Here is a 13822-nt window from a genome sequence, read left to right on the forward strand (position 1 = left end):
TGCCCTCCCCCTGCAGGGGGCACGCTGAAGCCTGCTCTCCTGCCCCTGCAGGTGGACAGTGACACTGTATGGAATGAGATGCACTCCTCCAGTGCCGTGCGCATGGCGGTGGGCTGCCTGGTGGAGCTGGCTTTCAAGGTGGCAGCTGGAGAACTTAAGGTGAGTACTGGCAGGGGGGAGCTAAGCACTGCTTGGCTTGGTCTTGTATCCTCAGGAGCCGAGAATGGGGCAGCCTTAGCTTTCCCTTCAGTAAGGCATGGTCCTTTGCAACCCCAACTTTCAGGTGCCAGAGTGGGGAGGAGGTGACAGTTCTAAGGCCAGCTGGGGGATGAGGGGTAAAGAGGGACCAACTAAGTGGCACTAGTGTCTGGTGCTCTCATGGGCATCTCAAGAGCTGGGATGGTCTGCCTGTCTGCCCACGTGGCCCACAGCTGGCCACGGTTGTGTATGATACATGTTTCTGACCTGTGTTTTCTTCCCTGCTTGGCTTATGTTTCTGTCCTTCTGTGTCCACCCCTCTGTGGCCACCTTGCCTGCCTGTCTGTCTCTTATCTCTGTCCCCCTGTCTGCACCTTTTCAGAATGGATTTGCCATCATCCGGCCCCCAGGACACCATGCTGAGGAATCCACAGCCATGTGAGTGCCACCCCAGCCCTGCATTAGACCTGCAGTCCTCACCCTTTTTCCCCCTCACCAAGGTGATGCATGTATCCTGCTCATGGAGCAAACCACTGACCTCCCCGCCCTTTCTCCCCCTTCCCTCAGGGGATTCTGCTTCTTCAACTCCGTAGCCATCACAACCAAACTCTTGCAGCAGAAGCTGAACGTGGGCAAGGTTCTCATCGTGGACTGGGTGAGCAGTGAGCTGCCGGGGCCAGGGTCACCCTTCAGGAAGCCCCCGCCCAACCCTGCCTCCTCTTCCTCGGGTGCCCACGCTGGCGCTGGGCCTGATGGCTTACTTTACATCTTCCGCCTGGAGCATTAGCCCAACCCTCCATTTCCTTGGGACTCCCTCCTCACTAGGAGACTCGACAGTGGTTTTAGCCCCTGGTCCATCTTGGCCCCCACCTTGCAGCTTCAAGTAACTGAAAGGACTTCCTACCTTAAACCGTAGAGACCAATACCCCCGTGATATCACGGCACCGTGTACTCACGCCACCTTATGTAGGAAGGAAGAATTAGGATGTCCATTTCTATATATGGAGACACTGAGCTGTTGGGTGACTTACCCAACCAAGGTCGCTTAGTTGGGGAGGTTGGTACTGGGTTTCAGATCAGGCCTTCTGGCCCCAACACTTGTACTCTTGCTCCTACACAGTGCTTCTCAAACCCTGTCTCTCTTGGCGGAGGGAAAGGCACCCACCACTCCCTGTGAGCTGGGGAAGTAGCCATGAGCAATCCTCATCAAGGGTGACATCTCTTTGAAGACCAACTTTGGCTTAAAAATTGTTAATGTTGGATTTTTCTTCAGAATGTATCTGTTTGTGTTTTTTAAAAATATATATTTTTATTGATTTCAGAGAGGAAGGGAGAGAGAGATAGAAACATCAATGAGAGAATCATTTGATTGGCTGCCTCCTGCACACCCCGCGCTGGGGATCCAGCCTGCAACCCGGGCATGTGCCTGACTGGGAATCGGACCATGACCTGGTTCACAGGTCGATGCTCAACCACTGAGCCATGCGGGTTGCGCTATTTCTATTTGTTTTCCAATGCTTACTAGCCCTAACGTTGCCCTCCACACTGTTGTATAGAATGGGCCCTGGGGGAGAGTAGCCACATTCGCCTCATGGCTTTGCATCTACCCTGCACAGATCCCGGTTAGAGAAGCATGGGGTGATACTGTTGTGAACAGAACACAGATGCCCTGTAGCTAGTGGTGGGCTGTACCCCAGGCTCACCATATTCGGGGAGGAGTGGGGTGACAAGGGGAATTTTTACCTTTGGGCTAGAGCCCGGGCCATTTTCCTGATGCTTTCACTCCTCCCACTAGGACATTCACCATGGCAATGGCACCCAGCAAGCGTTCTACAACGACCCCTCCGTGCTCTACATCTCCCTGCATCGCTATGACAACGGGAACTTCTTTCCAGGCTCCGGGGCTCCTGAAGAGGTACAGCTCCTGGGCCCAAATGTGGGGCCCCTCGGGGAGGTAGCAGAAGGGGACCTGGCAGGGAGTCCTGGAGGCCCTTGGTGGTGCTGGTACCTGGGGAGTCTGGGCTCCTAGTGGGAGGACCACACCGGCCAACTGCCCTTCCATGCAGAGCAGAGGTCAGTGGAGTGAGGGCTGGAGGTAGGGCTGAGGGTGGGGGCGACTTCTGGGATCCCTAGGCAGTGAGAATAACCCCTCCCCCACCGTGCTGCCAGGTTGGCGGAGGGCCGGGCATGGGGTACAATGTGAACGTGGCATGGACGGGAGGTGTGGACCCCCCCATCGGAGACGTGGAATACCTAACAGCCTTCAGGTGAAGACTGAGAAGGGCCAAGGGAGGGGTGGGAGCCCCCGGGCCCTGCCGTGGGACGGGTAGAGACACGCAGTTTGGTGTAGGTGGAGGGGGTTGTCTTGGGGGGCACAGTGGGGCGAGGCCTGGCTCAGCCTCCTGCCAGGGTCAGCTTGGGCCCTCCCTTTGCAGGACAGTGGTGATGCCCATTGCCCACGAGTTCTCACCTGACATGGTCCTAGTCTCCGCCGGGTTTGATGCTGTTGAGGGACACCTGTCTCCGCTGGGTGGCTACTCTGTCACCGCCAGATGTGAGCCTGCTGGGGGATGAAGGGAGGCTGTGGAACAGTAAGGATGGGGTCAGGTGGGGGTGTGGAGCAGGTAGAGACTGATACTGCACAGTTGGGAGGAGAGCTGGGGCAGGGCCAAGACTTGCAATAATCCTGGCAGTGCCCCCAAGTCTCCCTCTGCCAATCCTGGCCTTGAGAGGCAAGCAGGGAGGGAGGTGGGGGGAGTAGCAGAGGGTGTGTCTCCTCCCGGAGTCCTTGGCATGGAGCTGGTTGATCCATCCTCTCTCAGTGGTGTTCTTTAAAAGACATCTGATTGCATTTTTTAAGCTTGTCTGTTACGTTTTGTCTTTAATGGAGCATTTAGTCCATTGGCATTAAATTTTAATATTGATATATACACACATTTGAGTTTAAGTCTTCCATCTTATTTTGTGCTGTTTGTCCCACTTCTTGTTTTCTATTTCTCTCCTTTCTTACCTTCTCTTGAATTCTTTTCTTTTTTTTTTACCATTTCATCTCTATTCACTCATCCCTAAAGGTTTTGGCCACTTGACCAGGCAGCTGATGACGTTGGCAGGGGGCCGGGTGGTGCTGGCCCTGGAGGGAGGCCACGACTTGACCGCCATCTGTGATGCCTCTGAGGCCTGTGTCTCGGCTCTGCTCAGCGTGGAGGTGAGGGGTGGAGGGAGGGGCTGGGGGTGTGGGCCAGCAGGCCAGGGTCTGCGAGGCTGGGAGGAAGGGCCCCTTCCTGGGTCAGGCAGTACCGAGGGCCCTTGGGAAGGTTTCCTGGGTCCTGAGGACAGCTAGAGGCCAGGAAGAACTTTCTGAGGGGGGTTCCTCCTATCCTGAGAGATGTCTGAGGCTGAATGGGGTGGTTAGAAGGGCAGGCACCACCACCCATTCCCCACCCTAAGCCTTCTCTTCTTTCTACTGCCAGCTACAGCCCTTGGATGAGACAGTCTTACAGCAAAAGCCCAACATCAACGCAGTGGCCACGCTAGAGAAAGTCATCGAGATCCAGAGTATGTGGGACAAGTGGAGGGGCTCAGACCTTACCAGGGGGCGGAGCTGGGGGGTGTGTCAGGGCTGGGGATGGACAAATCCATAGGTGGTTTTTGCCCTCCCTGACCTCCTGCTCGTCTCTCATCCACAGGCAAACACTGGAGTTGTGTGCAGAGGTTTGCTGCTGGTCTGGGTCGTTCCCTGCGGGAGGCCCAGGCAGGGGAGACGGAGGAGGCCGAGACTGTGAGCGCCATGGCCTTGCTGTCAGTGGGGGCCGAGCAGGCCCAGGCTGCCGCAGCCAGGGAGCACAGCCCCAGGTGAGGCTCCTCCCACCTCTCTGCCCTCCCCTACGCTGAGGACCCCACTCAGTACCCCTCCATGTGCTTGTCCCCACAGGCCAGCAGAGGAACCTATGGAGCAGGAGCCTGCCCTATGACGCCCCGGCCCCGTCCTCTGGGCTTCATCATTGTGATTTTGTTTATTTTTTCTATTAAAAACAAAAAGTCACACATTCAATGACGTGTGCCGTGTGGGTCTCTCAGCCTCGCCCCTCCTGCTCCTCTAAGCTGTCTCAGGCCCCCTCCCCTGTAGCCCACATCTCAGCTCTAGAAGTTTGCTTCCTCTGTAGGATATGGAGCTACCTTTTGCAGCCTCTCCCCATGTGGTATCTCACACCCACTTTCCCAAATTCTATCCTTTTCCCCCTTGGAGCCTGGGCCAGCTCAAGGTGGGGAGGGGGCCAGACAGTACCTTTTGTTTCTGGAGTCTCCCTGAGTGAGGACGGAACAGGAAGTTTGGTGCCTTGGTTTCAGCTGACTTGGGGGGGAAATGCCTTAATTTCACCCTCCTCCTCTCTAGCCTTGGGAGGTCCTGAAGGGTCTCTCTACCGTCTAGGACAGGGGTCCTCAAACTTTTTAAACAGGGGGCCAGTTCACTGTCCCTCAGACCGTTGGAGGGCCGGACTATAGTTTAAAAAAAAAACTATGAACAAATTCCTATGCACACTGCACATATCTTATTTTGAAGTAAAAAAACAAAACGGGAACAAATACAATATTTGTATTTGCATGTGGCCCGCGGGCCGTAGTTTGAGGACCCCTGGTCTAGGATGTAGAGTGGAGGGGAGGTGGGCTCCTGCCCAACGATTCCCCACCCTTTTTCCCACTCTGTTGTCCTCACCATCTCTGCACAGACGGCTTTCTCCTCCGCCTTTCTCCTGGCCTCAGCACCAAAGGGCAGGCTGATGCCCTGGGATGTGGGCCTGGAGTCTGTTGGCAGGGCTCTTTTTTTTTTTTTTTTAAATATATTTTATTGATTTTTTACAGAGAGGAAGGGAGAGGGATAGAGAGTTAGAAACATCGATGAGAGAGAAACATCGATTCAGCTGCCTCCTGCACACACCCTACTGGGGATGTGCCCACAACCAAGGTACATGCCCTTGACCGGAATCAAACCTGGGACCCTTGAGTCCGCAGGCCGATGCTCTATCCACTGAGCCAAACCAGTTAGGGCAGGGCTGTCTTTTTTTTTTTTTTTTTTTTTTTTTTTTTTTTTAAATATATATTTTTATTGATTTTTTACAGAGAGGAAGGGAGAGAGATAGAGAGTTAGAAACATCAATGAGAGAGAAACATCGACCAGCCGCCTCCCGCACATCTCCCACTGGAGATGTGCCCGCAACCCAGGTACATGCCCTTGACCGGAATCGAACCCGGGACCCTTCAGTCCGCAGGCCGACGCTCTATCCACTGAGCCAAACCGGTTTCGGCAGGGCTGTCTTGCTTTACATTCCTTAGGGGCTATTTCCCCTTCCAGGGGCTGGAGTGGGTGGGAGGGATGGGGCTGGACGCCTGGGTTATGAGGGGCCTGGAAGAGCCTCAGCTCCAGGCCTGCTTTCCAACTTACTCTGTTGGCCTTCCTGCCCCTCTGCTGGCACAGACTGGGGAGGGGAAGAAGGTGGTCCCTGCAGGGGGCACTGTAAGCTGGTGAGTGCCCCTGCTGTTCAGGACCAGATTTCCCTAGTCACCCAGCATGCTGCAAGCAGAGGGTTCGTGGCCCACCTCTCTCCTGGGACCTTTTGCTTTGAAGCCTGGGGATGGTGAGAATGGGGGCTCTAGAAGGGTCAGGGCCAGAACCAGAAACACGGAAGTCTGCCCTCAGCTGGAGCTTCCATTCCTCCTGGGCTTCCTTTGCGGGCCACCAGCCCAAGGAAGCTAAGATCAGGAGGGGGTGCCGCCCTTTCTCTTTCCCAGAAGCCCAGCCTAGTCCCATTTTTGGGGCTGGGGCCCCACAAGGCTTCTAGGGAATGCTGTCCAGCCTGTAGGAAACCAAAGATGCGAAGTGGCTCCTAGGGGGTGAGTCTTCCTCTCTCCTCCTTCCCAATACCACATACACTTTTTTTCTTCCCATCCTTGGGCCCCACCAATCTGTTTACATATTACCCTGACGGGGTCTGAGCAGGATTGAGGGAGTCAGGGGAGGGGCAGGAGTCCCACCACCATCAATCCATTGTGCACTTGTCTTATGTGTTGTGTGTCCTAGGTCCTCCTGGGGGATGGGGATTGGGCTGGGCTCAGTGACAGGCCTCCCCATGCTGAGCCCCAGCTCTGGACCCCTTACCTCCCATCTTCCCGTGGCTGGTCTGGTTCTCATGTAAACCCACTCCTTGCTTTGTCTCCTGGATATGGTTTTCAGTTAAAGTATTTTGTAACCCATAACATTGTGTGTCCTTGTGTAAATAAATTTGTTTCTGGCAGTGCCTTCTGGAGCCAGTGTCTCTGTCCTCTGGGCTCCCAAATGGAGCAGAGGTTCGTATTTCCCCTCTTGGCCAAAAAAACTGCTCTTCTCTCCAGCCCCTGGACTAACCAGCTTAGGAAACAGGAGGCTGGGTGCATCTCTGTCCAGTAGGTTAAAGACAAGGTTTCACTGAAGGTAGCCACAGCACCACATAAGACCTCTCATATGGCCGAGGTGGTGATGGTGCCCAGGGCTGAAGGTCTCAAATGAATTTACAGCCTCCCCTCTCCTTTTGACTCTCTGCCTCTGTGGAAACAGGGTTGGAACGGGGTGGAGAACAGGCGGGCCCAGCCGGATCCCACTCTCGTGCACATGGACAAGTTTAGTGGACATGTACATGTAGGTAAGAGAGTCCAGAAGTGTTTAAGGGCTTTATTGGGGCCACTTTGAGCCCCTCACAGTGTTGCAGGAACTCACTGGTCTTGCTCTTGCCTTTGCTTTTTGGGGACTTGGAAAGGAGGGCAGAAGGAGGGCTAGCCTTTCTGGGAAAGGGAAGGCCCTTCTTTGGCGCTAAGCCAGGTGGTGGGAGAAGTGGGAAATTCAAATGAGCAGGGCCTTTTGGGGGGGCTGGAAGAGGATGGGGCTGCCTCCTGGAGTGTGGAGGTCACGGAGTGTTGGCTTTGAAGGAGGCACCTGAAGTCAGGAAGAGCGGATGGGTGGTGCTTCCTGGGCACTGAATGTGAGCACCACCCAGGGCACAAGGGCCAGGACCAAGCATGGCCAGAGGGTATATTTGAGGAAATTGAAGATGTAGAAAAGGCTGATCTGAGGTGGGGAGCCCAGCCAATTCAGGGGGCCCAGCAGCACCATGGCCAACAGAAGGCAGGCTATCTTCTGTCCGTTTCCCAGGTGTGCTCGCCGTACTGGGGCATAGCAGGGAGAGTGGAGGGCGATGCCCAGACCCAGGGCGGCCCCTGAATCACGGCTCAGAGAGGCAAAGGGCCGGCTGTCCATGTGCACCCACTCAGGCCGCTCACACCACTTGGAGGCTAGGCTGATGGACCTGTTGGGAGGAAAAGTCTTTGCCAGGAGAGATATCCCCCAGCCTAGAACCTAGAGAGCCAATGGCTCTCATCCCCATTGGGGCCTACTCCACCCCCATGTTCTTCTGAGACCCCAGGACAGTCTATGTTTGTGAATAGGTAATGTGGCCTTTCTTAGTATAGTCAACCAGAGACCCACCAGGCCAGGTACAGGCAAGGCAGGACAGGCCAGCCTGCCCAGGCTTTAAAGCAGGACTTACCATGAAAGATCCAGGCCCAGTGTAAAGAGGATCCAATAGATGAGGCTGGCACCCAGCAAGAGGCCCAGAGAAGTCAACCCGTAGAAGCTTAGCTCCCGCTGTGCGGGCACCCGGGGGGTCATCAGCCAGCCCAGGACCGCACCTGAAGGAGTGGGGTGACAGCAGCTTCAATGTGTTTGGGGACATGAGCCACCCTGAGCTACAATGCAGTTTGGCAAAATAGATTGGTCTTCCCACTGCCGACAGCACCCTCTGGGCCCATCCTGTTCCAGGTGCTCACCAGTTATCAGGCCAGCCAACACCTGGTGAGGGAAATGTGCTAAGACGAAGATTCGGGACAGACCGACAGCCAGTAGGAAGGTGCAGTAAGCCAGGCTCGGCATCACCCTCACCCAGCGGCTAGAAAGAAGAGAGGCAAATGGTCTAGGGCAATGGTCGCCAACCGGTGGTGAGGTGCAAAAGGCTGGCGACCGCTGGTCTAGGGGATATCTGGATACAGTTTAGTTTCCCACAGCACAAACGCCCAGGGGCTCCAGAACTCCAGCTCCCAAGCTGCCCTGTTGCTGGGCCTTTTGGGCCCAGGGTACCATTGCCTCTGACCCCACTGGTGGGCAATGCCCAGGTGTACCTGTGGGTCCGAGTGGCCACCTGGGAAGAGATGGCTGTCATTATGGGCCAGAGGGCTGCGCCTGTGATCATGCAGTGTCCAGAAGGGCTGCCTGTGGGGGAAACAGAAGCTTGTGGTGAGAGGATGGAGGTGGAACCCAGGTGCCCCTGGTGATAGCTCAACAGAGCTACCTCCCTATGGCTGATAAGAGAACCTTTCCCCAGCACTGTCCATAGCTCCCTCCACCCTGAAGCTTTCCTCACTCCTCCCTGTGGCCACTGCTCTCAGGTTTGGCTCTACTCTAAACAAGGTGGGTAGCTGGCACACTGGCCTAGGTGCTCTCCTTCCAGAATTCAACGTGGTCCTCCTAGTGCTTTTTTAATCCCTGGCCCAGTAATTGTGAGGTAGGCCTCTTAGTTGGGCCACCCTGGCTGAAAAGTACTCGAAACACTCACACGAATCCTAACTACACAGGAAAAGGGAGGTTTGAGGCTTCTTACCTGGGCCAGTTTCACAAGAAGAGGGGAACTGGTGAACCTGGGCTGGGGCCTGGCTGTAATACCCAGACTCATGGACCCACCAAAATGGCCTGTCTCCAAAAAGGAACCTAGAGGAGAACAGATGCAAGATGATACTGTGCTCACATAGAGCCAGGTGGACAAGAGAGGGGCAGAACACCTGGGGGTACTCTAGAGATAGAGTCAGAAAGGGAGTCCAGGCCTAGCTGGTTTGGCTCAGTGGATAGAGTGTCAGCCTGTGAATTGAATGGTCCTGGGTTCGATTCCAGCAAGGGCACATGCCTGGATTGTGGGCTTGATCCCCAGTAGAGGGCATGCAGGAAGCAGCCGATCAATGATTCTCTTTCATCATTGATGTTTCTATCTCACTCTCTCCCTTCCTCTCTGAAATCAATTAAAAAATATATTAAAAAAAGGAAAAGAAACAAAGGGAGTCCAATTTTGTGCTGTTTCATTGCCATGGATATTTACCTTGGAACAGGAGAAAACACACTATTTTTAAAAAAGTGATAAGGAGCCCGGCTGGCATGGCTCAGTGGTTGAGCATCAACCTATGAACCAGGAGATCACGGTTCGATTCCTAGTCAGGGCACATGCCCAGGTTGTTGGCTCAATCCCCAGTGTGGGGCCTGCAGGAGGCAGCCAATCAATGATTCTCTCTCAGCATTGATGTTTCTATCTCCCTCTCTCTCTAACACCATTAAAACACATATTTTTAAAAAAGTGATAAGGAGGTAAGAGATTGTGGGGGGCGGGTGTATGCTCTGAGATGCTCAGAAGTCCTTCTTTTTACCCCTCCCACTGCAGGACCAGCTCTGCTCTTCTAATCCATAGAGAGCCCAGGACCTCTCACTGGGCTCCTCCCAGAGCCTCCTGCTTCTCCCTCTTTCCATTTCCCAAATTCCAACCTGAATTACTTAGGAGGTAAGTTTCTTGTGTCTGGAAATGGGAGGGGGAATGGGCAGAGGAGGCTGAGGAAGAATAAGGAAGACAAAATATTCAAAATCCCCTGGCCTAGGAGATGCTTGGCCGGACCCTGTGAAATCCCACAGTGGGAAGGCTGCTGTGGCCAGAAAGATAAGAGGTGGGAGAGCAGAAGAGAGGCTGGCAGAAAATCAAGTGCCGGGGAGGGAAGTACAGAAGGGACTGCTGCTCTCCACCAAAAACCGAGCCTTGTTCTCACACCAACGAGGCGCTCAATACATACTTAGCAAATGAATGGGGGTTTTGTCAAGTGGGGGGGGGGGGGGTCATTACGAGTGTCTACCTAAGGAGGTGGTCTGATTCTCAGGGGAACAGGACTAGAGAGGGATGCTTACACAGACTCTCAGGAGGAGAGAACACAAAGCAAAGGGCAATTAGAAGAAAAGTATTAGACACGGCTTTTCCGTTGACAGTAGAGGTGAAAGCCTTGCAGAGAAGAGTACAAGGGAAGGTAACTCCAATACCGTTATTTAGCGACACATTCCAGCCCATTCAAGCGTCTCCTATGAGCCTCCCTTCCCTCTGCCAGGCTGGGGATCTGGCAACAGGGGCTGAGGTGAAGGGAGGTGCAGCTACATGCCCAGCAAGAAGTATAACAGGTGGCACAGAGGTCAGCCCCAAGAGCCCCACCCACTTGCCTGGGATTCCTGGCTTATCAGTCTGTGTGAAGAGCCTACCGGTGAATGAGTGGAAAAAAAGAAGAGAACGTGCTCCCTGGATGGCAGTGCTTGATTTCAGGGCTTTTCAGACTTTACACCCCATGGGGGTGGGGGGTGGGGGGGGAAGGGGACGGTCCTTAAGAATGTATACAAAGCTCCCTTTGTCCTTAAACAGTAACCCTGTCTTTGGAACATACTCTATCAAGTTTCCAAGGGCTCCCTATGCTGCTGGTCATGTTCTGAGGACGACACCTTACTAGTCATTGGCAAGCCTCCTCTGACCTCAGCAGGGAATGCGAAGCCGGTCACGGAGCATGCTTCTTAACAAACGATGCCAAATAAATGACTAGATGAATGAAAGTGAGTTGAGAAGCAGGACTACAGGCTGCTTAAGTCACCATAGATATTGGTTAGAATACAGATTCCCAGCCCTTCCGCTGGAGTTTCTAAACCAGTACCTGTGAGGTGGGACGGGCCATTTGCATTTTAAACATTGCCCTCAGGGGCTTTGTGATCAGGGCCTTTTGAGAAACACTGGTCTACTCTTCTGAGTATGACGGGGATCCTGAGGTCTGAATCCAAGATGGGAGGACTTAAGGCCCTGGAGTTCGCTGGTGCGGGTGGGAGGTGGGGGCCTCTGAGGCACCTGCTGAGTGGTCAGGGCTCGCGCGGGACTCCGGGCCCTGGGGGACCGGAGAGCAGGGCGCCGGAGGGCTCCGCTATCTCACCACTTGCAGACGAGGTTGAGCCACTCGGTGATGAGGCTGATCCAGAGCACGGCGACGCCCACGCGGCGAGAGGCGTAGTAGGCCGCGGGGAAGAAGACGAGGAAGAGGCTCTTGGGATCGCCCAGAAACGTCACCCAAAGCCACACTTTCTCCAGCCAGGGCAGCTGGTTCTGTAGCGCCTCCGCCATCGCGATGCCCGCGCTCAGCACGGACTCCATGGCGACCTAGGAGCCGGGTTTGCTCTAGCGCAGAAGCGGAGGAATCCCGGCAGCTGGGCCGTGCCTACCAACCGCCGCCCAAAGCCCACCCAGGGAGACCCAGACCACGCCCCTTTCGCCGGTGGCCGCACAAGCCCCGCCCCCTCCCTCCCTTTCCCCCGCCCCGCCCCTGGCCGTCCCCGGCTCCCGCGAGCCCGGCCCTTGCCTGGAGCGTTTCCTCCGGCCGTCGTCTGCGGCTTTCCTTTCTACTGGGCGGCGCAGGGGACAAATCTCTGCGAAGGCGTTTCCGCAGAGCCCCACGTGGCCGCTGTTACTCGCACGTGGGCTCCGGGAGCAGAGGTGGCTACCGCTGCTGTTCCGGGTCGAGGGACGGGCTCATCGGCGCGCTCAGGGGTTTGCTTTGCTGCTGGAAGATGGATGTGTGATCTCCAGGGCCAGATGGCTTCCAGATCGGACCTCCCTTCTCCAGTACCGCTACCCTCCAAGGAAATTCCGAGATCTCTTGAAGAGAGTGCTGCGGACACCCTCTCCTCCGGGGCGCCAGGCATAGTCCCTAGGCGTTGGAGTGGGACCTTGAATTTACATACATCGGCAATCAGTCCCTGACTTCTCCGCAAGCCTGCGACTCTCGGGTCCTAATTAATCCACTATTGATTTGGTGGCTGACAGATCAGCCTTTTGATTTTGAGGAGTCTTTCCTAAAGACTTGTGAATGCTTACACACACAGTACTGTCTAAGTCATAATTCCACTTCTACGTTTGTCTTGCCCCCCCTCCTTGCATCCTCTTGCTTTCCAAAACCATGAGATAGTGTGTTGGAAGAGGGGACACACCCACGGCAAAATTTGGAATAATCTTATAGAGGAACACATACAGAAAATTGTAATCTCAGCTATTCTAGGTAATGCCCTGCATAGAGGCACCAGGGGGTTGAGGGAGGAGGCTGTGGAAGTGACTCCTCAGTCCCTTCCTATCTCAAGCAACTTTGTTCTTGGAGAGTTTTCTGATGAGTGGATGTAAACGAGAATGCAAATCTGGGTTCTTCTAGGAAAGACATTAATTTCATGAATTAAAAAGCTGTGGGAGCCCTGGCCGGTGGTTCAGTGGTTAGAGCGTCAGCTCACACACCGGAAGGGTCTCTGGTTCCATTCCGGGTCCAGGGCACGTACCTGGTGGGGCGTATGAGGGAGGCAACCAATCGATGTCTCTCTCTCACATTGATGTTTCTCTCTATTCCTGTCTCTCTCTTCTCCCTTCTTCCCCCTTCGTTCCTTCCTTCCTTCCACTCTCTTCATTTGCTCAAGGTCATGTAATTTAGCAAGTGGCAGACCTAGGATTTTGATTCCGGTTTAGCTAATTCCATAGCCAATATCCTTTACACTACCACTTTGTAACTAGGTATAATCATTTGGGCAAGTTTCCTGTTAAGTCGTTGGGGCCTCGGATTCCTCACGTGTAAAATACAGAGTTCATTCATCAAACTCTTGTGTCCAGGTGTACACATAATGACGACTGCAGTTCCCTCCTCCTTGCCCTTTTCATTCCTGTAGGTCATTTGTCTCTAACTTCTAAAACGGACCCTGCGACCACGGTACCACGGCTGGACATAACCACTCAGTCTCCTTTATTTCTTCCTTCCTCTTCACCTAGGCTCCCGCCCCACCCAGCACCAGGCCACGCCTCGGCGGGGGATGTCAGCACGTCCCGTGCGTCGCGTCGCGGCGCTCACTGGGCGCCCGGCTTTCGCCGCTGCTGCCGCCGCCGCCGCCGCCGGCCGCGGCTGCTCTCCCAAGATGGCGGCTCCTCCGGGCGAGTACTTCAGTGTTGGGAGCCAGGTGTCGTGCCGGACGTGCCAGGAGCAGCGGCTGCAGGGCGAGGTGGTAGCTTTCGACTACCAGTCCAAAATGCTGGCTTTAAGTATCCTTCCCTGCGCGGAGCCCGAGGCCGGGCCGGCGTGTATGTGGTCGTGGGGGTGGAGGTGGGGGTGGGGGTGGGGGACGACGGCGGAGGCTGGGGCCCTCTCCGGGCCTAGGGGCGACCGGCCACCGCGGAGCCCGAAGCGCATGCGCACGGCCCTGCGCGCCCCTCCCCCTCTCGGGGCTCCCTCGGTCCTCTTTGGGGACTCTGTCTCCCACCCCTTGTGGGAACTGGGCCCCACGCGAGAGTCGGTGGGCGGAGGGGGTGCTGGACACGCGGATGGCTTTTCGGTGGGGACACTGTGAGAGGGGACACAGTGATCGGGAGAGGAGGTGGTCGTGGGAGGGGGTTGTTGTGGGAGGGGGTTCCCGGATGGAAGGGGGGCTGATAAAATCAAGTGGGGAGGGGGTGAGTGGAGT

The 13822-nt window shown here is 55.2% G+C and overlaps 3 protein-coding genes across 16 annotated transcripts in view; 2 read left to right on the top strand and 1 right to left on the bottom strand.

Annotated features, from left to right (window-relative positions):
• The window catches only part of HDAC5 (histone deacetylase 5), a 28997-nt gene extending 24748 nt beyond the window's left edge, over window positions 1–4249 (top strand). For 5 of the 10 annotated variants that reach the window (XM_014458786.2, XM_014458787.2, XM_014458788.2 and 2 more), the window contains 10 exons: window positions 52–159; window positions 581–636; window positions 766–853; window positions 1994–2113; window positions 2368–2465; window positions 2634–2752; window positions 3270–3403; window positions 3669–3753; window positions 3885–4050; window positions 4130–4169. In XM_014458786.2, coding sequence (XP_014314272.1) covers window positions 52–159; window positions 581–636; window positions 766–853; window positions 1994–2113; window positions 2368–2465; window positions 2634–2752; window positions 3270–3403; window positions 3669–3753; window positions 3885–4050; window positions 4130–4169 — 1014 coding nt within the window. Of the gene's footprint in view, window positions 1–51; window positions 160–580; window positions 637–765; window positions 854–1993; window positions 2114–2367; window positions 2466–2633; window positions 2753–3269; window positions 3404–3668; window positions 3754–3884; window positions 4051–4129 lie in introns of those variants that run through there. The other 5 variants (XM_014458785.2, XM_023756857.1, XR_002830114.1 and 2 more) reach the window with 5 other exon arrangements.
• A 2624-nt stretch (window positions 4250–6873) lies between these two features.
• Window positions 6874–13085, bottom strand: G6PC3 (glucose-6-phosphatase catalytic subunit 3). 4 transcript variants are annotated; one of them, XM_006092281.3, is made up of 8 exons: window positions 12940–13085; window positions 11692–11889; window positions 11269–11492; window positions 8880–8986; window positions 8401–8491; window positions 8053–8171; window positions 7773–7914; window positions 6887–7532 (listed from the first exon to the last, which is right to left on the bottom strand). In XM_006092281.3, the coding sequence occupies exons 3-8, from the start codon at window positions 11484–11486 to the stop codon at window positions 7169–7171; spliced, it is 1041 nt and encodes a 346-aa protein (XP_006092343.1). In that variant the 5' UTR covers window positions 11487–11492; window positions 11692–11889; window positions 12940–13085; the 3' UTR covers window positions 6887–7168. The 4 variants fall into 4 exon arrangements, 3 of the variants coding, with proteins under 3 accessions (XP_014314284.1, XP_006092343.1, XP_023612627.1); XR_002830115.1 differs by lacking the exons at window positions 11692–11889; window positions 12940–13085 and having other exon boundaries at window positions 6874–7076; window positions 7110–7532; window positions 11269–11594; XM_014458798.2 differs by lacking the exons at window positions 11692–11889; window positions 12940–13085 and having other exon boundaries at window positions 6874–7532; window positions 11269–11594.
• Window positions 13086–13139: 54 nt separating this feature from the next.
• LSM12 (LSM12 homolog) overlaps window positions 13140–13822 on the top strand; it is a 32296-nt gene continuing 31613 nt past the window's right edge. Inside the window, exon 1 of one of the 2 annotated variants that reach the window (XM_006092282.3) lies at window positions 13140–13403. In XM_006092282.3, coding sequence (XP_006092344.1) covers window positions 13178–13403 — 226 coding nt within the window. In that variant the 5' untranslated portion in view covers window positions 13140–13177. The remainder of the gene's footprint in view (window positions 13404–13822) is intronic. The other variant, XR_002830116.1, reaches the window with a different exon arrangement.

Source organism: Myotis lucifugus, unplaced genomic scaffold (assembly GCF_000147115.1).
Source record: "Myotis lucifugus unplaced genomic scaffold, Myoluc2.0 scaffold_100, whole genome shotgun sequence".
Classification (NCBI taxonomy): domain Eukaryota; kingdom Metazoa; phylum Chordata; class Mammalia; order Chiroptera; family Vespertilionidae; genus Myotis; species Myotis lucifugus.